The sequence below is a fragment of the Cnephaeus nilssonii genome, assembly GCF_951640355.1.
Source record: "Cnephaeus nilssonii genome assembly, chromosome: 14".
Classification (NCBI taxonomy): Eukaryota; Metazoa; Chordata; class Mammalia; order Chiroptera; family Vespertilionidae; genus Cnephaeus; species Cnephaeus nilssonii.
In genome coordinates this window covers 25,831,172-25,856,858 of record NC_137085.1, presented here as the reverse complement: position 1 = coordinate 25,856,858, position 25,687 = coordinate 25,831,172, and the positions used below count along the sequence as shown (strand labels likewise).

The 25,687-nt window shown below is 41.3% G+C and overlaps 1 protein-coding gene across 1 annotated transcript in view; it reads left to right on the top strand.

Annotated features, from left to right (window-relative positions):
• Positions 1 to 362: 362 nt before the first annotated feature.
• TGFBR1 (transforming growth factor beta receptor 1) overlaps positions 363 to 25,687 on the top strand; it is a 51,304-nt gene continuing 25,979 nt past the window's right edge. Inside the window, exons 1-2 of the mRNA XM_079789570.1 lie at positions 363 to 540; positions 25,250 to 25,495. Of these exons, the coding sequence (XP_079645696.1) occupies positions 450 to 540; positions 25,250 to 25,495 (337 nt within the window). The 5' untranslated portion in view covers positions 363 to 449. The remainder of the gene's footprint in view (positions 541 to 25,249; positions 25,496 to 25,687) is intronic.

The window sequence follows — 25,687 nt, the reverse complement described above, 5'->3', positions numbered from 1 at the left end:
TTTCTTTTTCCGAAAGTGACTCACACCCAGACACACCCATCGTTCAGCCTGGGCCCTCCTGGACTGTGCGGTTGGCAGGACCCGGGCTAGTGTGGACCCTGCCCCCACTCGGTCTCCAGCGAGCGTGGAGCAGCTCTGGCTGGGGCAGGGGTCTCTGGAAGCGCTGCTCCCGGGGAGCCTGGGGGCGTGGCCAGCGGCCGGGCACCCGCGGCTCCGGATTGGCTGTCCCGAGGACCCGCGGGCGGGGCTCCGGGCTGGGTCCCGCTCAGCGGCTAGCAGACAGCCGGGAGGCGGGGTCGGCGGGAGCCAGCAGCCAATGGACGCGCGGCCCCCGAGCAGTTACAAAGGGCCGGAGCCAGGCCGCCGCCGCGGCGGGGGAGGTGGGGCGAGGCGGGCTTGCTCAGGCGAGGCAGTGGCCGGGCCGGGCCACAGGCGGTGGCGGCGGGACCATGGAAGCAGCGGTCGCTGCTCCGCGTCCCTGGCTGTTCCTCCTCGTGCTGGCGGCGGCGGCGGCAATGACACTGGTCCCGGGGGCGACGGGTGAGCGGCGGGGCTGGCGGGGCTGACGGGCGGCGGCGGGGCGGGCGGGCGGCGGCGGGGCGCGCGGGCCGGGCCCGGCCTCTGGCTCGCTCCTTCTCTTTCTCAAACATGGCGCGGGGCCGGGGGCGCAGGTGGCGGCGCCCGGGCAGGGGCCGGGCTTTCCTGGCCGGGCCGCCGCCACGCGAGCCGCGGGCGGAGAGGGAAGGCGGGGCGGGGGTGTGTGTCCGAGCGCGGGTGGACGTGCCTGGCGGCCGGCAGCCGACCCCGCTCTCGGCCCCGCGGGGAAGGGGTTGTGTCCGGCCCGTCTGAGATGGGGGACTGCCCTCTGGGGAGCGAGTGGGCGCGGGCAGAGGGGTGTGAGGCCGGCCTCCGTCAGGGCGCCCCACCCGGAGCGGGTTGGCCCGCGAGGCTCCCGGGGCAGGATCGGGGTCCGAGTCGCCAGGCTTCCCGCGCGGGGAGTGAGCCCTGAACCTCCACGGCTTCCCCGAGCGGCGGAGGGGGCGGCGTGTGGGGGCGACCCCGGGGTCAGCAGGGCGAGCCCGCCGAGAGGGGCCGCCTCTCCAGCCGGCGGCGGCTTGGAAGGGGAGCTGCGAAGCTTTGTGTGAGGAGCCGGGGGCGCGAAGACGAGCCGACTGTTTCTTTCCGTGCGTCTGGGAATCGTTGAAGGTGAACCCCGTCATCAGAAGGCTACAGATTGTTTTCGTCGTAGAAACTTGAACTTTTGTTCCCTCTGCGGGGTTCGGAACGTTTGAATGGGGGATGGCTCTGGGAATTGATCAAACGCTTTTCTTTCCTCGAAGGAACATCGCTAGTGAGGTTCCTTTTCTTGAGTGACAGTTAGTTTGAGTCAATCGTCTGTGTAGCTGGTTTTCAAGGCGGGGGGTGGGGTGGGGGGGGGGTGGGAATGTTCGCTCCGTTTTCCAAAATATTAAATCAGGCCTGGGTAGCTGGTCATTGCCCACCACCGAGGAGTGTGAACAACTTGGTTAGCATTCAAACTAAAATACTAAAAAACTAAATTACAGAGCCTTAGTGTTAGCAACTAAAATACAGCGAAAGCACACTTCTGTTTCTGAAGTTGAATACCAGGTGTCTGCAGAAACAAAAACTCAGGACTCAGGGTGCCAATGATTAGCAATAGCTACTGTTTACCAAGAGCTTACTATGGTGTGGATGCATTAAAAAGTACACCAAGGGACATTATCTGATCCTCCTAACTGAATCCTCAGGGCTGGTAGCGTTTGCCCCATTTTATACACGTAAAACTGCGGGGTGGAGAGGTGTTTTTTGTTTGGTTTTGTTTTTACTCAATTACTAAGAGCTGGAGATAGGATTTGCACCCGGGGTTTCGTGCTTCCTAAGCCTATACACTTTAATACATACACCTAATTGGCCCTTTTGTCTTTTTCAGTCTTCTAATGAGCATAAGCTTTACTATTCACTTTTAGATTTTGCCCTCACCATTTGGAAATCAGATTGGCTTTCTGACTCCTAATACATTCCTGGAGTCTCCTCTCACTGGGCCTACATTAGGGGAAACAATCGATGTTTGACATTGGTCTAAGGAGGAGGAGGGCAAGATAAATGGGTGGACAGGTGGGAGAATCAATATAGTTATTCCTCAAGCATAAATTACATGTCCACACCACTACTAACTCAAATAACACTTCATTCTTTTTCACCTAACTTAGCACACAGAGTTTTCATGGAATCAAGTAATAATATTGGAGTAATTGATGTACAGAACGTTGCCTAGCCCAGGCTCTGGAGGAGTTTACAGGTGGTAGCATACATTATATAATACAAAGCTGATTCGGGTGCGAATGCACTGAAGTATAGACTACCGTTCTGCCTGCCCTTGTTGGGTTTGTTGATGTTTCGGTCCATCCTTTCATACATTCTGAAGAAGCTCAATGCTTTTTCTAAGTTTATAACTTGGCTTCCTTTTTAAGAGCTCACAGTTCCTTATTGTCTGGGTATCAGTTTTGTATTTCTCAGCTAATGCTATCTCCAACATAGATTTCTCTAAGGTTCCCTGTCCCTAATACACAGTTTAGTACCACTATATGTCTACATGTATATCATGTGAGAGTGCTGCTTGTTTCCTTTCTACCAATTCATAACTTTTTTTCTTTACAAACATGCCCCCAAACCAACTCTTCTTTATTTTGGTATCTGTTGGATGTCTCTTCCTTTCTTTGTATCCATCTATCAGTTTAGTCCTCCTGCCTGTGTCATCCCTCAAAATCTAGTTGCTTTCCAGTGTTTCTCTCTTCTAGGCTTTTCTATAGGATACTGCTGAGCTCATTATCCTCAGTCATCCCTATAAAGGTTTTACAAGATTTCCCATTTGTATTCAGCACTAGACCAACACCTGAGGCTTATGATTAGGGCCATCTCTGATTATCCAACACGTCTCACTATTGCAAACCCTCAATTCCAGCGATTTCTGTTTTCCTACTGGCTCCTGGCTTTTCAGCCTTTTCAAAATTACATACTTGATTTTGCCCCTTTTGGGAGTGTGAGGAGAGAAGTTCTCAGTGCTGACTTCCTTCCTGTTCTCTATTCCCCTGAACTGTATATAGCACTTCAGATTTTGTTGCCTGTTTCTACTATCCTGTACTATTTAACTATACTCTTGAACATGTTACAGGTAATCAGAGTGCCAGGGTTATGCCTTTTACTTTCTTTATGCTCTCAGAACCTAGCACTGTGTTTTATGTATCTGTTCCACTTAAATGCTTGTTGATTAAATGCATTCCATTTGACTGAGCATTCATGTAATATACTGTTATATTAATAGTTATGCAATATTAGTTGGTAATTCTATGTGTATTCAGAATGAGTCGTATGATGTGGTGAAATAAGCAGTTGATTCTTAGGTTTGGTTATTAGTCCTAACTTTACCTCTAGTTAAACAGAAAATGGGTATGACATCTACTTTTCCTAATTCATGAGATCATGAATATCAAGAGAAAGTTATGTTAGAGTTTGAGGTTGCTATTTGGTATTGGTAGTAATAGATTGGACTGATGTTCAACCAGCAATTCCCATTGGCCATGTGTGTTTTGATTGGTCAGATATCTTTTCTGATTGCTTAGTACCATTGTGGTGCCAGTTGATAAACATTTTTAATATAACTCCCAGTAGAGAGGCATCAGAATTCAAAGAGGGAAATGATTAATGTAAGCTGAAGTGATGGGGGAGGTTTCCTGGACACTTTAGGACTTAAACTGACTTTGAAGGGTGGCTAGAATTCAGGTGGGCAGAAAGAGGGATTTGATGCGTGTTAAGCTGTCTTTGCAAACTGTATCCCTCAACTGTCCCAGGGCCTACCCCAGTGCAGAAACCAAAGCTTTTATTGACTGGCTGGCAAGTTACTCTTTCGAGTTAAGTTTCTTATTCTTTACTGTGATTTGAATGTATTAACCACTATTATTATTTTTTATTTTTTGCAATTCTAAAACCTCTATAATATGTGATTGGAAACAAATCAGAAAGGTATTGCAAGTAAGGGAGAATAATATTATGGGATGCCCATCAGGAATAGGCATTCTATTGGTGAAAGTCATGAAGTCACTTCAGTTTATAGGTGGAAAACATGACTGAGAGAGGTAAGGTGATTATCTCAGGGTTGGGCAGAACCAAGATAGGAACTTTGATTTTCTGATTCCAGATCTTGTGCTCTATATGGCACTTTAAAATATGAATGACTTGGGGCACAGAATGGTGGTGGGGAGGAACAGGGTTAACGGAGTTGTTGGCAGTGAAAATGGCAACAGGTGTTAGACCAGTGGGTGGAGTCAGACCCAACCAAGGTTCAGCAACCTTGGTACTTGAGTTCTGGCTAAGAAGGAATTCAGAGCCAAGACTCAAACTATAAGAGAAAGTTTATTTAGAAAGTCACAGAAGTAAAAAAAAAAAGAAAAGAAAGTCACAGAAGTAGAAGTGAGCCATAGAAGAAATGGGCTCAAACAACAAGCTAATGAGGCAAAAAAAAAAAAGTGGGGGGGTGGGCCTTAGAGCTTAGGAGAGAGAAGGGTAAAGACAATGTGCTGGGGGAGAGGGGAGGAGAGAGACGAGGAAAGGGGAGAGGGAGAGCTTGCTGGGTCTTCTGTCCTAAGGGCTTTTAAGGATGGAGATTTTAGGGGAGGTCCCAGAAGAGGATCTCAATAGAATATCCATCAGCTTTCCAGGTGTATCCTTTCAGGGTCCTGGCCTCCACTGGTTGGTGGGCCCCAGGGCAGGGGGTTATTAGTCAGCCATGGCTTTGCTTGTCTGGCTTTTCTGGGCCTGGAGCTGAAACACAACTGAGGCTTAGGTGTATTTGATGCTGGTCAGAACTTCACTGTCCTGGGGGGCTTAATGCTTAAGGACTATTCTCCAGCCCCCTTGTTCATCCCCATCTAAGGGTCTGAGCCATATAACTAGTGACACGCCAGGGGAGGAAAGGTGTTGAGTGTGCGTGAGTGTCCAAACCGCATAGCCAGTAATATGAAAGATCAGGGGGTCTAAACCAAATGACCAGCAATATGCTAGGGGAGGAAAGGTTACCCTGTGGGTAGGTCCTTGTTTTCTCAGTTTTGTCTGTTGCTGGGGTTTTCAGCCCTGGTGACCTTCTCTACCTGGCCTATTGTCCTTGCTCTGCTCATGTCTGTTTAACTACCTACCACAGGGTGACTTACCTAAGTGAAGTTATCTTGAATTTCAGAGAACTTAAGAAAAGTGGCTTCTGTAGGTGAGAGGGAGGGGGAATGATTACAAGATATAAAGTCTTCAAGAGAAGGTCAGTCTCCTTTTTATATTGCTGATAAAAGGACCTGGTATAGCGTTGATTGGTTGAGAAACCAGGCTTATCGTTCTTTGGAAGATGGTAAAACAGTTTTGAGTTTAATTGAAATGGGATGTAATTGAAAGGCCTTGCAGTACATGGTCAGGTTTAGAATTTTAGATGATTCACTTTGTTATTGAAATTAAATGGGGAACTGACATAATAGAAATAATCAAGAGGAAGACAAATCTTATTCCTGTGGATAGGGCCCTTTTTGAAAGGTTCTTCTAGGCCTAGTTAAAATAGTTACCTGAACTTGACACCATTCTTGAACTGTTATATTGTATCAGATATGCTTATGTCTATCTAATGAAGTGGGTTTTTAAAATGTCATTGTCCTGTGGATGGCCTTTTTGATGTGAGAAAGAATGTGTCTCTTCAAACCACAGAGCTCTCTGCACATGTTGACAAACTGCATGGCTTTTACTGTTCTTTCTTGGTGGTGTCTTACATAATACAAGTTTTCAGAACAGATGGACTGTGGTTTGATATCATGTGATTGGGTCACATCTTTGCTTCCTGCTTCTGGAATTGAGGGCAGATGCTGGCATACTTCTCAGGGATTTTCATGCTTTGATCCATAGGACTGGCTCAAGAAAACTTTTGGAATCTTCTCAAAATGTATGGTCTATCTTGACCCAACCTAACGCTAATACTTAGGATAACATTTAATGCCTTTTAAAACTGAATTTTCTCAATATAAAATCCAAGCAGCTCCATAAACATTAAGATGTGCTGCTGCTCTGAATTAAATCCAGTATGGTTTTGGCTCAGATAATGCAGGTAGGTTTCTTATGGTTATCCCTTTTTGATATGAACTTATAACTGGTTGACTTGCTTTTTTTTTGCTTTAGATAAACACTTTCTCAAACACTAGTGATTGAAATAAGTTTGATTGGTTTTATGGGTCTAATTTTATATATCAGATCTGGCCTTGTGTAAAGCTGCTTTCTCATTTTGACAATTTGAGAGGATTATACATTATAAAGAATGATGTATAACTTAAAAAATTTTTTTTTACTTGCTTTGACACTTCTTGAAGGTTCAGTGGTCCTTGCACCACTTTATCAATCTGGTGTACATTGTAAGAATGTGCCAGGCATTCTACCTGCCTTGTGTCATTTAATGCTCATAAACAACTCTGTGTGGTGGCTGTATAATGTACATATGCTTCTTTCTTATGTACCAGTTAATTTCCAAGACTTTGTAAGTCTATTTGTTCCTAGGTCCAGATGACCAGTGCTCAGGAGATAACTAGATTTTTATGACATTTGTTCTAACCTAGGATTCTTTTCACTTCTCTTACATTATCCAAAAATGTTAAATTTTGTCTTTCATCTCTTAATTATGAATACATTTATAAAAGGAGGACACTGCTTCAGATCAAACAGATGGCTAGACTAACCACTGAGACACTCAAGTGATTGTGCATTACCATTAACCCCACCTACCTGGGTAAGCAGAGTTGGCAGGATTCTGCTCAGATTGGAACATTGTTTGTATCTGAAAGTTTGTAAATAGAAGAGCTTCTGTTTTCATTTTACAGACCAGGAAACTGAGGTCATAGTGAATGGTGGAGCCTGCATTTGAGTATTCCAGAGTGTGTACTCTTCTGTACATCATGCTGCTTTCATATATAGTAAACTAGAGGCCTGATGCACGAAATTTGTACAAGGGGGTCAGCTCTCACAGCCTTGGCTGGCCCTCGCAGCTCTGGCTTTGTCCAGAAGGTTGTCTGGTTGTTCTGCTGTTCGGTCTAATTAGCATATTAGCTCTTTATTATATAGGATACCTTGTTATGGTTACTTCTTAATCAGGAAGATTTTCTTTTTTTTTTAAATCATGAGAATTTGCTTTAGCTTGTCTTAATTACAGTTTGCCTCTTTGCAACTGCAAGTTACTCAGATGCTTGCAGTTTTTATTTGACATTATATTTTTAGGTAATTTGAATCTGTCTGATGAGTCCAGTAATAGTTGATCACTCACTGTTTGTATTGTTTTATGCAGATTCGTAGCAAACTCCTTGCTTCTCAAAGTAATATAGATCTGAACATTTGAATTAGAGAAAAGAAAAAAACTGTTACTATCTGTGATTAATATTTTGGCTTATTCTACCCCCCATGCATTTTTTATTAGTATAATAAGACCATTCTTTAATCATTCTGTCTCTTTCAGTAGTTATCAAAACTAATAAAAGTGTTTGTAAGTTGGTGAAGAGCTTCAGAAGAAATGGTTCATTTAATCTCAGTCAGCAAATCTTTAGTAGTGATCAACACATGGGAAGTATAGAAAAAGAAACCGGCTTGCTTTCAAGAAATAACATGCTGTGGAAATATGAATACAGATTCAATACTAGCAACCACAGGGACTACTTTTTAGAGATGGTAGGGCTTTTTCTTCATGCCTTGCAGGATGCATAGAGTTTATTGTGGATGATATGTGTGAAGAAGGAGCATGCTAGTTTCAAGAATTTTAGAAAGTTCAGCACATAAAAGGTGAGTTCAGAGAATTATGAGTTTTGAAATCAGGAAGATGGTTTTAAAGTAGAAAAAGAAGTCTAAATGTACCATAGAGAACATGCAGCAAGATGGCTGTGTAGGAGATTTGGAGATTGGTATGGTGGCATTGGGAATAGAGTGGAAGGGTGGCTTTATGATATTTAAAAATGAACTTGGAAGAGCTGGTAATAGTGCCTTTGCATCGCTGCTCCCTTGCCTGAGTGCTTTTAGCTGAATGGCAATACCTGTTAGCTATAAAAATGGAGTATAAAAATTAAGAAGGACTCCATGAAATAAAAAAAGAAAAAGAATGACCCCAGGATTTTTACTCCTGGATAATGCCTTTAAGTAGTAAGGAATTTGGCAAAAGAAAGATCAAGGGGAAATGAATTCTAGTTTGAGCATGTTGAGGTTGAGGTGATAGTATAGCCAAATGGGATTGTTCAGTAGGCAGCAAACATATAAGACTGTAACATAATTGGAAATGAGAGAGAATCTTAGGTCAGGAAATGATTATCATCCTTCACCTTCCACCTCATTCTTTGCCACCTTAAATGGACTAGTATTTATTTTGACCCCAAACTCCTAGCTTGAATCTGGAGCCTTGTTCATTTCACTGTGATATACTTCCCTCCTGGATTTCATGTCCATGCTGTGCCCCTGCTGCTGCCCTCCCTCCACCCCCAACACCAAAGAAGTATATAGTTAGAAGTATTTGTGATCTTCTGGTTGTACTGAAATTAGCCTTTAGTTTGTGCTGCTTTCTCTGCAGTAATATGATTGACCTCTTAGGAATCTGCTCTGGTTCCTAGCCTGCATTTATACCACTGCTTTAGGTCGTGGTTGTGATTTCATAGGTCTAACCTCAAACTGTCTTCTGGAGCTCCCTGTTAAATGCTTTTTATGCTATTGTTTTCCTTCATGGACCAAACATTGGTGCAGTTGTATTTCTAGACCATCTTTATTTTTCTCTTTGGATTGATTTCACTTGTTTTTCTTCCAGTTTTGAAGGCATTCAAATCATGTGACTTGGTTGCCAGAAATTTAATAAAATCTTTGTTTATAGTAGTAGATATAAGAACCCCCATATATTTGCCTGGAATTAGATTCTAATTAGTGTATCTCTCTGGGACTCACTTCTCACAGGAGGATAACACTTAACTTTAATGATAGTTGTGAAGATAGTGCAGTGTTTACAAAATACCTAGCACAGTGGTCGGCAAACTCATTAGTCAACAGAGCCAGATATCAACAGTACAACGATTGAAATTTCTTTTGAGAGCCAATTTTTTTAAACTTAAACTATATAGGTAGGTACCTTGTTATTAACTTAATTAGGGTACATGGTATTTTGTGGAAGAGCCACACTCAAAGGGGCCAAAGAGCCGCATGTGGCTCGCGAGCTGAGGTTTGCCGACCACTACCTAGCACATAGCCTGATACCAGTAAATAATTAATAAATGGGACTTATTATATATTTAAATAACTGAAGGACTGTCTTTTGGAAGAAATATATTTATAATAATGAACTATGATTAACTGGTAGACTGAGAGGCAGATTTCACTTAAATAAGGGAGGACTTTCTATCAGTGGGAACTGTCAAAAAGTGGGCAGAGGCCTTCTGTCTGAGAAGTTGTAGAAGGAATTTCTTGTGTTAGGTAGGAGGTTGGAATTAATTTAACTCCAAGTTCTGTTTCTACTCTTGGATTCTGTAATCCAAGCTTTCTTGCTCATTGTTTTTAGCCGGTATACAGGCTTTCATATATATGGCTTTAGAGATGAGCATTATTTTGTAACTTGCTTAATGTAATATGATTGACTTCTTCATATTGGGCATTCTACTACTTATTCCTAGATTGGCTTGTGTACTTTGACCATTTTTCAAAACCAGATTTAGGAAGCGTGAAATAAAACATAAGATCAAAACTAATGATCAGAAAGATAAGAACCAATAAGCAAAAAGGGAAAAGAAAGAGAACAATTATCTATACCTTTTAGCTGAAGAAAACTTTAGAAGTTGAGCACAATGCTTAGCTCTGAGTTTTCTAGCAGTGAAAGTAATAAGGGAACCTGATAGTTTACATAGATCTCATTGCCTGTTACTGAGAATTCATGAGGAGGCTGCCATCTTCTTTAATTAGTAATATGGAACTCCAAACAGGAAGGTTGCAATGCAGGAAGAATCTCCAAGTGGTAAGGGTTCCCGAACCTGGCTGCCCTGATTCTTATTTTCTTAGACTTCATCTTTAACACGTATTTGAGGGCTCAATTTAGTGCTGCTGCTGCCATTTTTCTTCTCCACTCTAAGGCTCTGATCCAAGTATGAACACACTAGTCTTAACCTAATGCCAACAGAACAGCTGATGTAAGGCTGGAACATTTAAATCAAGCTTTGCTAAAAGCTAGAGGGGATAATGAATAGAGAGCAACATGAAACTGATCAACCTGCTTTACAAAGACATTTTCCTCATGTCCTTATCTTTTGGCCTGTCTCCATTTGGCAGACATCATCTGGGTACTTCAACCAAAGGTGAACAGAGCCAGACATATACCTTTCAGCAAACAGACACAGTACAGCAAGGTCTAGAGGGTGTCTTTGCTTGGGTTTCTTATTTGAAGAGCTGCCTCCTATGTGGGTAATGGATGTTGGGAATGATGACTTCCTTTACTCAGAAAGAGTGGTCCTACATATGTAGTTTCCTTAGTAACCCCAATCTACACTAATAAAAGAGTAAGATGCAAATTGACCATACCTTTGTGACACCCACCAGCCAACCAGGAGCGAGTATGCAAATTAACCCAACAAATATGGTGGGTTAATTTGCATACACAGGCGCTGAGTGGCTGGGGGCTGGGCGGGGCAACGCAGGCGTGCCATACCACCCCAGCCACTCTGGGCCTCTGGACAGCGTGAGAAGGCAGAAAGGTGGCTCTGGCCAGAGCAAATGCAGTGCCGGCAGCCAGGGGAAGGAAGGCCCATTCTTGCACGAATCTTCGTGCATCCGGCCTCTAGTATTTAAATAAAAGATAGCCACATGTGTTACCATGAAGGACACTCTTCAGTTAGGAATAGGCTGATTTCATTGGGAAAATCAGGTTTCTCCCTGCTCTTAAGCAGAATCTATTATAGAAGTCTTTGTAAAGGGGCATTGGGAAATAAAGTGAAGAATTTGGGTTTATCACTCTCCATGACTTGTATGGATTCATTTTCTTTTCTTATTCTGCAGTTACTGAGCTACTTTAGGCCTGTTCCTGTGTATCCTTGTTATACCCAACAGGGCTGAACCTCCTCATTTTTTTTTTAAGATATACTTTTATGGATTTCAGAGAAGAAGGGAGGGGGGGGGAGAGAGAGAGAGAGAGAAAGAGAGAGAGAGAGAGAGAGAGAGAGAGAGAGAGAGAGAGCGCCATCCTTCTGGGGATCAAGCCCGCAGTTGGCATGTGCCCTGACTGGGAATCGAATGGGTCAACCACTGAGCCATGCTGGCCGGGCTGCACCTCCTTATTTTTGTTCACTTGCTTCAGGATAACCGTTCCATCTAGATTTCCTAGGTGTGAACCACACTGGTTACATAATAGTGTATATTTATAGTTCTAGGACACCTTGTGCAGGCATCCTGTTACATCTACAATATAAGATGTTTAAATATGCAATAAAATACAAATAGCTCCCATGGAAAAAAGCAAAAACAAATAAATGGCTTTTTCTACTGGAAGTGAAGTCTTATACACATATTCGGGAGCACTGAACATGGAGGAGATAATTAAACCTGAGGAGGAATATAGAGATGGAAAAGCAGTAACTGGCTTTTCAATCTGTACAAACACACACACACAATATATATGTATGGAGGGTTTCTGGTTTTTTTTTTTTCTTGATGTATTCATTTCCAAATTGAACCATAATGTGCTCTAATTGAGTCTCTTTGTTTAGCACATGGCTGTTGATTTGAGTACTTTCTCCAGTTGAAAACTGACATTTTTAATTTTGTTATTTAATCTGCAACAGATTTAAATAAAAACACCAAGATTGTGTATTGTCGATTTTCTTAAACAATAATTATATGTGATTATTTTACCCAAATAAACAAGTTAAAGTAGTTTTAGCTTTTTTATCTCATTTCCCATTTGGAAAAAATTACAAACCAGGGGCCAGAGTTTGCTCATGTTTCTCAATGAGGAAATATAATTCTGATTGCTAGTTCCATCTAGTTCCATCAAAGAAGTGTAAAATTGATGCTAGTGAAGGGTACTGAAAATATAGAAAGGAGCATGGAGAGTGGCTACATGCTACTAAAAACAGTTAATAGTTTTCATGAATATGGTATCTCAAAAATTTTAAGGGACCTGTAAAGATTAAATGAGATGTGCACATAAAACTGTGACATATGTCCGGCACATAGAATACATGAAGTAAATGATAGTTGTTATGAAGAAGATAGTTTTTCATAGAATTTTTAGACTAGGAAAAAAAAAAAACCAACTCAGAGGACTGTGTTTATCATATCATCTGACTTTTTCTTACAGGTGAGGAAATTGGGGCTCAGAAGTCATGTGGCATTTCAGGATAATAGTTCAGCTAATGACTGAACAGGAATCTGGCTACCTCCTCACTTTAGAACTTCATTTAGCATCCCTTTTCTGACTCAGACCTCTTTTAGGGAAAGTGATTTTTTGAAAATTGCCTAAATTTATGGAAGAATACTGTCAAGTTAGACCATCTAACAGATGGAAGCATAGATGGATAAATGACAATATTATTAATGTAGCAAAATAGTAACTATTATAGAAAGTAGGTGATAGGTATATAGGTGTTCACAGTTCTGTCATTTTTTTCTGAATGTTTGAAATGTTCATAATAAAATGTTGGGGTTGGGGGTAATTGAAAAAAATCTCCTTACCCCAGAGTGTTTCTTTTACTGATCTAAACACAGACAAAGCAGCAGTACTTGCTACAGCCAAGGGAAGTAAAATAACCCTGGAGCCAGAGCCTTTGGGAGTGCACATTTTAGGGCCTTTCCTTGACATTCTTGAGGGAGTAAGAACCCCAGGTCTACCTTGACTTTTTCTTGTCCTTTTCTTTCTTTTCTCTCGCCTTTAAAAAAAAAATTACAAATGATAGTTGTGCATTGCAGATTTGAAATTCCCTAACCCAACAACAAACAAGCCAATTAGCACTGTAGATCCTGTTCCCATAAACAAATGCTCTAATTTATTTTTCTTTTTGTTGCTTTGCTTTCTATTTTCCTGTGGTAAATTTTAATTTTGTTCTCTTCCTTCTTATTTTTTTATTTTTTAAATATGTTTATTGATTTTTTACAGAGAGGAAGGGAGAGGGATAGAGAGCTAGAAACATCGATGAGAGAAACATTGATCAGCTGCCTCCTACACACACACACACACACACAAACACACACACCGGGGATGTGCCCGCAACCAAGGCACATGCCCTTGACCGGAATCGAACCTGGGACCCTTCAGTCCTCAGGCCGACGCTCTATCCACTGAGCCAAACTGGTTAGGGCAAATTCTTTTCTTTTTTTTAAGGCCATATAGATAATCTTTTAGCTAGGGCCTTTCTACTCTTTCTTATTTGTCATTTAAGCTTTGTCAAATCCAGCCTTCCCTTGCCTTATGGTGGGAGAAGGGGAAGGAGGGAAGAGTTTTAATAAATTGGCTTTTAGGAGTCAAGTAGAAACCTTAAGGGATACTCTTTAAGGACCACCAGACTCAGAATTAGTGTTTGTTGCAAGCAGATGGTGTGCCCTAAGGAAATAGCTGCTCTGAGTGACTGGCTGTTTGCATCTAATTTAGCTTAGAGATCCTGAAATTGGGGGGAAAAGTCTCATGTAGCAAATGGATATAGTCACTTATGAAACATTCTAAACCATAGCTAGGACCTAGTAATTATTGACTTGTGTGTAGATGCCATAATTCCATGCTGCATATACATATGCTGCGTAATTCTGTGCTGTATTTTCAATTCTCTGAAGGATAAGTAACATCAAGCCATGGCAGACTCTTATCTTTTAATAACCTCACCCCCCTAGAGGCCTTCTTTCATAACCAGAATGCTAGCATCAATGCTACAAGCAATTTGAAACCCATATTCCTAATGCTATCTCTGTACATCTAGATTCTGAGGTTTGAAAACTTTATTAGATTGGTTACAGAGCATCCCAAGCTCTGGTTTAGCCTTAAAGGGTAAATGTTCCTTTGAAAGGAATTCAGACAACACTAGATACTTGCATACTTATGCCCCAAGGGAGGCCATGGATTCAATGGTTAGAAATTTTATAAAATGCTATTAAAGCCCCTTTGTTTTGGCTGGGCTTTAATATCTTTGCTTGGTTTAATTCAGCTATGTTCATCTAGGTCAGTGGTCGGCAAACTGCGGCTCGCCAGCCACATGCGGTTCTTTGGCCCCTTGAGTGTGGCTCTTCCACAAAATACCACGTGTGGGTGCCTACGTACAGTGCGATTAAAACTTCGTGGCCCATGCGCGGAAGTCGGTTTTCGGCTCTTAAAAGAAATTTCAATCGTTGTGCTGTTGATATTTGGCTCTGTTGATTAATGAGTTTACCGACCACTGATCTAGGTGACTGCAACCAGAATTGAACTGCTTGCTTTGACATCTTGTTTGACAAGGAACATGAACATTTCAGACTAGGGAAGGCAAGAAAATGAAAGCTTATTTAACTGTATGTGTTGTTCACCAAGCCTCTGAGATTTCTGACAATATCTATCATCCTTCTTTTGGCTAAATTCAGTTAATTTTTTTCTTTGTCCTACAAAGGGATGGGAATGACATAAAGCTAAACACCAAGAGACTCAATTAAGAGTAGAAAGTGTAATTGCTTTTGTGGAGCAGGAAATAGCAGTGCTGAGGAATGCTTTGAAACTTTCTCTGTGAATGTCTTACATGTCTTGGTAGAGTTATTCCTAGATATTGGATTTTTTGATGCTTTTGTACATTATATATTTTAGAATTTTTTGTTTTCTAATTATTGCTGGTTTAAGAAAAGCTGGTGACTTTTTTTTTTTTTATCATGAATAGGTGTTAAGTTTTGTGGAGGGTTTTTTTTTGTTTTTGTTTTTGCTTACATCAAGATGATTATATGATCTATTTATAGTTTCCTAAACTGCCTAACTCTCTTATTCCTGAATCTGTGTACTATATTTTTGACTATCATCTCCCTGGAATGAACTCCCATTCTTCTTTAGGCTTTCTTAAGCCTCAGTGTAGGGTTAATCTTTGAGAGAAGTCTCCCTTTGCATTTCCCTTAATCAGTGGCATGTTTGTTCTCTGCACTATATTGTGAACTCCGTGAGAGTCGGAGAATCTCCTCCTAATCATCTCTGTCCCCCTAAAGGTGTATTCTTCCTTTCTACCCAGGGTATGTACACTGTTCTTTTCTGGTAAAAGGTGTTCAGGCCTTGCTCTCTGCTTCTAAAATTACTAATTGCATAGCCCCATCAGCTAATTTCTTCAACTGTGGCTCCCATAGTTCTTTTGCTGTTTGCTGGCCTAAGTGTAACTCTCCTCTTGCCCTTAATTCAAAGGCAGTTGGTGGGTGGTTACTACTTCCTTCTCTTACCACATTTTCTATTTCATTCCCCTGGCCAGAATGATCTGCCACTTTCGTTTAGGTTTATTAGTAGACCTCAATATTTATGCAATCAAGTCACAACTATATGTATAGCCACTCTTGCTTTCCCAAAGGGAAAGCGTTGAGTCCTTTTGTCTTGTCTTACTTGGGGGAAATCACCAGAGATTATCTAATCCATTTTTTTCTTTCTGTGCTTTTAGAATAAGTCTAGATTATGTTGATGTAACTCATAGAGAACTTGTAGAAAATTTCTGTTTCCTTGTCTATAAAATAGGGATTAGGATCAGGTAATTATTAGGTTCCTTCCAGCATGAACATTTTATGGTTAATGAGTTATGATTCTTGGTTAGTTAGGATTATTGCATATAAATGTACACACTGGATGTGTTCCAACACTTTGTTAATTTGGAACTGAAAATCTACTTCCCTGTAGGTACCTCTCATGCTACTACCGTGAAGTTCTTAGGCTAACCCTGTTCCAAAAGTCTTATTGCCAAAAAAACTCTGCACAGGTATCTATGAATGGAGAAAGGGAATAATAGCTACCATTCATGGTTTTATGTGCACACTGTTTAAGTTATATCCTAGAGTTGTATGCAGGTTTACTCTAATTCTCTGGCCAGTGCTAGGACAGAGACTGGCTCATAGTAGGTGATAAATATTTGTTGAATAAGTACCCCTATCCTCTGGGTACCCGGTTCCCTTCCTAGGAAGCTAGTGTTACTATTTCTTTTGTGTCCTTCCAGGAGATAACTTTATAATAAGTACAAGCCAATGTGTATTCCTTTTCCTTCCTTCCCTCCTTCTCTTTCCTTCCCTTCTTTCCCTCCCTCCCTCCCTCCCTTAGTACAAATGCTACTATATCAAATACACTGTTCTGCATTATGTACTTTGGTTTAATACATCTCAAGGGGCTAAAGTCTACATTAGTACATAGAAAACATTATCGTTTTTTTAGTAGCTGTATGGTATTCCATTTTGTATTGGTACATCATGTTATTTTATCAGTTCTATTGGTAGATTAGATGCATAGGAAAGATAAAAAACAATCTAGTATAAACCATTAGGAAATTAATAACCATGTGTGTAAAACACTTTATCCATGTACAAGTATATCTATAGGCTACATTCCTTCTGGGTCAGAGGTTATGTTCATTTGTAATTTTGAAAGTGCTGGGTCACCCTCCATTTATATGGAGTGAGCCTAGGTTATTCTGGACAATGGGATATTTTACATCATATGGGCTTGAGAGATGCACCTAAGTATGAATTTGGAAAGTTGAAAGGTGCACTAAGAGATAGAAAAAGGACTTAAAAAAATGAAGGTAGTAAAGGGTAAAAAAAAAAAAAGTGCTTGCTTGGCCATTTTAATATGTTTTTTATTGTTTTTTAGAGAGAGAGGAAGGGAGAGAGATAGAGAGAGAGAGAGAAACAGCGGTGAGAGAGAAACATCAGTCAGCTGCCTCCTGCACACCTCTTTCTGGGGATCACACCGCAACCTGGGCATGCACCTGACCAGAATCAAACCACGATCTCTTGGTTCCTGGGTCTATGTTCAACCACTGACCCACGCCGGCCAGGCTTGCTTGGCCATTTTATAAAGGACCTTGGTGGTAGCAACAACTAACATACTAAAGAGATATTTCCTGAATGTTTATTCAAGAAACACATACTGGCCCAGCTGGCATGGCACAGTGGTTGAGCATCGACCTATGAACCAGGGGGTCATGGTTCGATTCCCAGTGGGGACACATGCCTGGCTTGCGGGCTTGATCCCCATTGTGGGGTGTGCAAGAAGCAGCTGATCAATGATACTTTCTCATCATTGATGTTTCTCTCTCACTCTCCCTTCCTCTCTGAAATCAATAAAAATATATTTTTTAAAAAAGAAAAAAAGAAACACATACTGGATCTCCTGGCGTGCAAGGCCTAGGGATACAGAAATGCATAAAGCATTAATCCAGCCCCTGACTGAAGTTCACAGTTTAATGGTGGAAATAGGTAAACAATTAGACAGTGAGGTGCTTTACTGTAATTGTTGTGCCTTGAAGATGTTAAGTTGAATTTGTCAAAACATGAAAACATGGATGATTTAATATTTGATATAACTTGTAAAATAATAGAATCTTACCATTTAAAGGATTGTATAGTTTTAAACCAACCTTTCATTTAGTGCGAGACATCCTTCTTGAACTCTCATTGTTGGTCATTAAGATTCTGCTTAAATATCTCTAATGACAGATAAGTCATAACCTTCTGAGGCAGCCATTTCCATTTTGTAGGGAGGAGCTGTAGTTAGGAAATGATTTTTTATGAAACAAAATTTACCACATCCTGACCTCATGGTCTGATTTAGTATATATAGGGTTAAGATAATTAACTCAGTTGCACCATCTATAAAATGAGGTGATTGTATCCACTGCTAAGAGACCTTTCAGATTAGCCTTGGTTGAGTTAATTCTTTGAATCTCTAACTCATATTTACATGGCAGATTGATATTCAAACAACACTTACTGATTACTTATTATATTGGACATTTGTGAGATTTTGTGCCCAGTTCTCCCTCTGTTTCCCCCATCACCATGGCTACAATTAACAGTAAATACTGTTGACTTTTAAAAAAATCTGTTGTTAAACAGATTCCCCAAATCTGCTAAGCAAATCTTTATCCTGTACTTGTGCAGTTTATTTGATACTGAACCTAAATGAAATCCTTCGTATTAATTGCCCTTATTAAATCTCATCTTGCCATTTAGGCAGCCTATTCTTAGTGTGCTTTGCTCTGATAACAGTCAACATTCTATCAGCTAATTCATGGAGCTTCGGAGACTAGAAATGCAGGTATTGTGGAAAAAGAAGTGATTGAGAATTTAAGAGTGTCCTCTATTCTTCCAAGATGGAAGTGTGCGTTGAATTAAATAATGCTTCTTAAGTGATTTAAAGGTAGCAGAAGCAAATGAAATTTTTTTGGAGTAATGTCTGGATAAATCATATTTCTGTTTGAGGCCCTAAATTTGGGAGTGAAATGTTATCTAGACTACTGGAGAATTTACTTTCACATTGTGTGGTGCAGCTTCCTTTGACATTGCCACTGCAGGGTAACCCCAAGGGGGTGGAGTTGAGAAGAACCCTGAGTCCTTTGAGGAACAAAACCCAGGGCAGTGGCTGGAGGGAGTCCCCCCCCCCCCCCCCCCCCCCCCCGTCACAATTTATCTCCCCTATACCCTCTTCCAGCTCCACCCACCCCTCACCCCTGCAATCACCACACTGTTGTCTGTGTGTCCATGAGTTCTTTCTCTCTTTTTTTCTTTTTTGCTCCATTCCTTCACCCCCACCAACACCCACCACCACCAGAACTGTCTGCCTGCTCTCTATCAATGAGTCTGTCTCTATTTTGCTTGTTTGTTCAGTTTGTTCATTAAATTCCACATATGAGTGAAAACATATGGTACTTGTTGAAAGATGAGACAGAGGGCCGAAAACCAGGACTACAGGCTTTATTGGAGAAAGACCCTGCCGGGCTGTCTCACAGGGGAGAACAGCAGCACATGCAGAGGTGAACACGCCTTTTGAGGGGAGGAATGGGAAGGGATGGGGCTTAGGGTACTCGGCAACGCTGATTGGTGGTTTCATAAAAGGCACATGATTAGGCACTTAGGTACTTAGGAATCAAAAGCTTAGGGTATTTGGCAGGTGCTGATTGGTGGTTCAATGTATAGTCCATATAAGGTGCCTGGTTAGGTGCTCAGGAATGTCCAGGCCACAGGTGCAGGTTACGTCATACTCCATTCATCAGTTGGGGGAATTTAGTAAGATGCAATGTAGACGTGAGGTGGCTAATGGCTGTGAGACTAATCCGTCAACCCCCATAATAGAGACTGAGGAGTGGACAAGGGTCCCAGGGAATTCTGGGAGGGCAGAATAAGTGACTCTAGTGTCAATTAAAAAGGAGATCGGCTTACCTGCCACCACAGTCGTTACCTGAGGCTCTGTCCTGGTGATGTAAGTCTGTGGGGCCCTGTCAGGGCCTGGGCAGCTTCTTCGGTGGCCAGTCCCAGGAGGTCTGGGAGCTCCAAACCGGATCTAGAGGGTGGCCATGCTGGACTGGCTGAGGCCAGACCCAGAGGGGCCAGACTACAGTCTGATTTCCAGTGGCCTTCCCTTCCACACCTTGGGAAGGGCTCAGGCTGGGGTCTCGGGTTTGAGCAGGACTTGGCTCAGTATCTTTCCTTGCTGCATTTGAAGCATGGGCCCGGAGGAGGCTTAGCCCCTGACTTACCCGCGGTTGGAGGACCGGCACTTCGTTTGGGGTTTGAAAGCGGTGGCTAGGAGCTGGAAGGCTTCCTACTGGGCCTCAGCCTTGGCCTGATCTTGCTTTTGATTTTGGATTTGCGTCTCATTGTCTCTATTATTAAAGATCTTAAAGATCAGGTTAATGAGGTCTTTTTGAGGGGTTTGCAGACCTGCATCTATTTTTTGAAGTTGCGGCATATGTCGGGGAGTAAAGGTGGTCAGGTCAGTGGAAAAAGAAACCTGAGATGCCTCTCAATCTGTGAGGCTGGACATAGAGAATGGGACGTGGACTCAGACTATGCCCCCAGTTCCTGCTGCCTCCCTCAGGGGTAGTATGGACGTGGGAATAGAAGAAGCTGTTGCGGAAGGCAGTCTTTGGGTGGCCTGAGAATGAGTGTTAGATGGGAAAGGCTGTTTTGGAGCTCACGTTCTCAGGATATGGGCTCTCAGGAAGATCAGAAAGTGAGAAGGGAATGGCCAGCCACCTGTGAATTCAGTTGCTGGCGGTCACGGGGGCAGAGATTAGGCGGAGAGCACAGGGGAAGGCGGGTGGTTAGAATTCTCAGAGGTAGAGCGTGGGGTGCGGATTCTGTGGCAGGGTTGTAAGGGGGCGGCGGGAGTGAGACACGTGGAGAGGAATGATCTGCTGGGTCGAAAGAGCAGTCAGAAGACAGAGAAAGGGGCTGAGGACAGGTTTGAGAGGGCAAAGAGGACTTCGAGAGGAGGATCTGATGAGGGGAACATGTTTTCCGCCCTCTGTCTCATCTTTCACTTGTGTTTTTCTGACTGGCTTATTTCACTTAGCCTAATGTTTTCCAGGCCCATCCATGTTGTCGTCGCAAAGGGTAAATTTTTCTTCCTTTTTATGGCCAAGTAATATTTCATTGGTGTAAATGTACCATAACTCTTTTATCTACTCATCTACTGATGGGCACCTGGGCTGCTTCCAAATCTTGACTATTGTAAATAACGCTGCAGTGAAAATAGAGGCATATAGTTTTTTGAATTAGTGTTTCCAGTTTCTTTGGATAATATGCAGCGTATTTTTTAAAAAGAAGAGGACCTATAGGGTATACTTTCCCCAGAGGGAGAAGAGAAGTGAGGACAGGCCTCCTTGAAGTGGGGCATGGTATTGGGAGCAGAGAGAAGAGGGGAAAGGCAGATTACTCAGAACTGGAGTGGAGAAATAGACTAACAAATGTTAACATTAGTACCTGAAAAGATTTGTTATAATTCTAACTTTTGCCTTCACCTTTGCCAATAGTGGTGTGATCTGCTTTTAACTATAGCTAAACAGACTGTAGCTAGGGCAATGTGCATGTTGGGCTCTTTACCTGCCTGCTGGTGCATATTTGGAAATATTCTCACTGTATAGTTAAATATAATTGTGCTGTAATAGGCAGGGTAATTGAAAGAAGGGTCATTACCAGCCAAGTCAGAGTGGTAAAAAGACTGGAATTTTGTCTCTGGTGAGAAAAACCTTCTTTTCCTTCCAATTAATACCATTATTCAGTCTGACTGATGACGTTTAGTTTTCACAGTAGAAAAAAATAGCCTTAGGTGTGATTCTATTTGAAATCTGTTTCTATATTTTAACTTAATTATCTAAAGCTACAAGTGCCCATTCTCATAAGTTATGTTGTGTAAGGTGGTATCAATGACTTCAAGACTTTGTTTGTAAGTTTAGGATAATCAGACCACATACCTAAGCAAAACACTTGCCAGCAAGCATTCCTCAAATACCAGTTTTAATAAAATGTCTGCTATCTTGAAGATGAGGTTTAACATTGTGACATTACTGAAATCTTTATTAAATGGTTCTCTAAACCAATTAATGCTGGCGTGAGAATGGGAAAATGTTGTTTCAGACAACCACATTTACTGCGAATGAACTTTTGCAAATTGTACTACAAAGATAGGATCCATGGTATTGGCTGTTAGCTATTGGCTTTGAATATATCATGCCTGTATTGCCATATGCTCTGATTTTTCACTCTTTCAATTACAATTACTATGAAACTTTTGCTTGTATAGTGTGCTGTGAGGATATTTGGCGTGAAGGAGATCTTAACACAACTGAAGAATCACCAGGGAAAGCCTACTGGCAATATTTGATTAGATGGTAGTTACTCATGACCCAGAATGTCATTCATTTTAGATTATCTTTTAAATTAAACATTAAAAAAATTGTACACAATTCTTAGACTCCTCCTTCTCTTGACATATTTGTGACCTCCTGTTTAGGAAACACTGCTTTAGAAAATATTTTTCTGATCACTAGCTAGGAATCTAGGATTTAAAGATAAGAAAACAAACAATCACCAAAAAAACTTGGCCATTTTATATATATATAAATTTTTTTCTCACCTGAGGACATGTTTATTGATTTAATTTTTTTATTTTTTGAGAGAGAGAAAGAGAAACATTGATGTGAGAGAGAAACATTGATTGGCTGCCTCCCACATGCACCCTGACTAGGATTCGAACCTGCAACCCAGGTATGTGTCCTGACTGGGTATTGAACCCACAACCTTTTGGTCCATGGGATGAAGCTTCAACTAATTAAGCGACCTGGCCAGGGCAACTTGGCTATTCTTAATGTAATGAGAGACACTTTAACAACAAACTATAAATAGTTGGATTTGTGCTATCCTAAAGGTATGCTAAGAGAGCTATGGGGACTTACTGAAAGAAACTGCCCAGTTAGTTATCTTAAGGGTAGAGGAGGGGTTCAAAAATCTTGTTTGAACAGGGTCTTAAAGATTCAAAGGGTGGGTTTAAACTAGCAGAGAGATACTATGTGTAAAGACCACAGTCATGAAAGACATGATTATCATAATGGTGAGACATGTGTGGCCCTAGATAGCATTTTTAAAGTGAGTGGTAAGTTAGAACCCAAAAGTAATTTTTAATTGTTAGACCAAGTGTTGAACAGTTACTTCATGTACTCTAAGGGAGCTGTGAAGATCTTAGAACTGGGAGAGTATTCATGGCAGAAGTTTTATATATAGCAATTACCATATTATATTGTAACATTCTCCTTCACTAGTCTTTGGAACTCTTCAAGGGCTGTGATCATGAGTTATTAATCTTTGTGTACTAAGATTTTGGTAGAGTAACTGATAAAGCTAATACTTAGAAAATCTTGGTTGAATGACTACTTATGGGTAAAGAGGATTCAGGAGAGAATGACAACAATCTCCTATGATGGTGGTTTTAATCTTTTATGGTGACAGACCTTTTGTAATTCTATAAAATTTCTCCTTGAAAAGGAAAATAAATACATGCAACATTTGGCCTACAGTTTTATGGGATTCATGCGCTCTGAAGCCAGTCCATGGATTACTGAAGGAACCTATAACCACCACCAAACCTCACCAGGAGTAATTACTGTATCTTAACAGTCTTTAAATGTCAGATTATGATAGTGTCTCTTATACTTGAGTTCTCTTCCTGTTTAGGAAGAGATCATTGAAATAGCTGAACTAGCCGAAACCGGTTTGGCTCAGTGGATAGAGCATCAGCCTGCGGACTGAAGGGTCCCAGGTTCGATTCCGGTCAAGGGCATGTACATTGGTTGCGGGCACATCCCCGGTGGGGGTGTGCAGGAGGCAGCTGGTCGATGTTTCTCTCATCGATGTTTCTAGCTCTCTATCCCTTTCCCTTCCTCTCTGTAAAAAAATCAATAAAATATATTTTAAAAAAAAAGAAATAGCTGAACTATCTATGAAGAAAAACAAAATTTTTTATAATGATTAAGGTAAAACTTTTCTGATCTAGAAATAGAATAGACAAGTATGCTAATGAAGCCAGCAACCAAGAATCAGTTGCTTGAGAAGATCCTAACATTCCTGAATTTGGGTTTAGCAGGTGAGTTGGGAGTATCCAAGACTACTTCTGGCTCCAAGACTTGCTAGAAGGACTCATAGGACTAAGAAAAGCTGTTATACTAATGGTTATGGTTTATTACAGTGGAAATATACAGATTAAAATCATCAAAAGGAAAAGGCACATGGGACGAAATCCAGGAGGAACTAGGTGCAAGCTTCCAGGTGTCCTCTCCCAGTGCAGTGACACAGGTGCACTCCATAGCTCAGCAATGATGTGATAGCACTTGTCAACCAGGGAAGCTCTCCAGAGCCTTGGTATCCAGGATTTTTATCGGGGCCCAGTCACACAGGCTTGCAGCATTCTTATCAGAGAGAATATTTCAGGGATTCAGAGTTCATTTCCTAGGAACTGGCCAAGGGCCAGTCCTGAATGAAGAAGGCCTTTCTTGGGAATGTGAAGTGTTGGAGCAACTCAGGCCTGCACAGCAAGTTAGCTGTTCAGAGACTTAGCTTCATTCTGGCCTGCCTGTCTGCCTAGCCACTCTTTCTAGATAAAATACTTCCTTGGCCTCATCATAGGTGGCATTCTACATACACGGACTCTTCCTTTTTTCTTGTCAACAAGTAATTGGAAAGTTTGATTTGACTTAAAGAAGTAAATGTGCTTTGTTTCATGAGATCATAGTGAAATGTATGTGCCTATTCTGTTGTTCAGGCAATGAGTATTTTTTGAATGCTACTACATACCAGACTCAATGCTAGATGTGGATTTACAGAAATGATTAATATGGGTCCCTGCCCTCAAGGAGCTTAGAGTTTCATAGGGGAGAGAAAAACAACAGTAGCAATTCTGGTAAGCAGTGTGTGCTTTGGGAAACAGTTAATCATTGGAGAGCATGGTGGAAGGTCTATTTGTGTGTGCACGGAAAGGTATTGGTGACAATTAGGGGAAGACTCCCATAAAGGGACTCCTTGAGTTGAGCCATAAAGATCAAATAGATAGAAATAAGCATGGAGCTGGTGTTTCTCTAGTCATTTCTATAGCCAGGTTGCCTGTTTTGTTAGAGCACATATGTATTGTTACCTGTGCAGTCTCCTTAGCTTACTGAAAAAGCACCGTAATCCTGGCTAGAAGAGAAATGTCTTTCCCAGGGTTTATACAAGAGAAAAGAGTGGTGCAATACAAACCTATTTCCATTACTTCATTACCATAAGTCCACCCAAATAGCATTTCCAACCTACATTGGAAGATTGTAGTATTTCATACATTGCTCTTCAATGGGAGGAGTATGTGAATGCATAGTTTTGGATTAGTAAGAATAAGTATATCCAGTAAAAATTTAAATGTACTTTGTTTCAAATGGGAGGGCAAATGCTTGCCTTACCTTGATGAAATTACATGTAATAATTTCTCTATAATTGGAAGCAAAAAAGCTTTAGACAAGAACTTTAGTCCAAATTTTATCATATTTGGCTCCTACAGATATGTGCTTCTCAACTCTTCTAAGAGGAATAAAGAGTTTTGTTTTTTGAAAGTGCAAAGAAATTACTATAAGATCAGGACTGTCTTATAGTGAATATGGAATAATTTCAAAATGTTAACCTTGAGAATTTTTTCTAATAAAATCTTGTTCTCTTTTCCTAGCATTACAGTGTTTCTGCCACCTTTGCACAAAAGACAATTTTACTTGTGTCACAGATGGACTCTGCTTTGTCTCTGTCACAGAGACCACAGACAAAATTATACACAATAGCATGTGTATAGCTGAAGTCGACCTAATTCCTCGAGACAGGCCTTTTGTATGTGCACCATCTTCAAAAACAGGGTCTGTTACTACAACATACTGCTGCAATCAGGACCACTGCAATAAAATAGAACTTCCAACTGTTGGTAAGTTATTGCATAAGATGTTGTTGTTTTTCTTGATACTACAAAGGAAAACCTTAGACTCTATGATTTTAGAACTGAAAGGGATCTTAGAGATTGTCTATCCTAGCTTGTTCAGTTTAGAGGCAAGAACAGTGGCAGGGTTATAAGAGTAGCCAAGATCCTGATTCCGGGGTGTGTGTTGTTTGAGAAGTT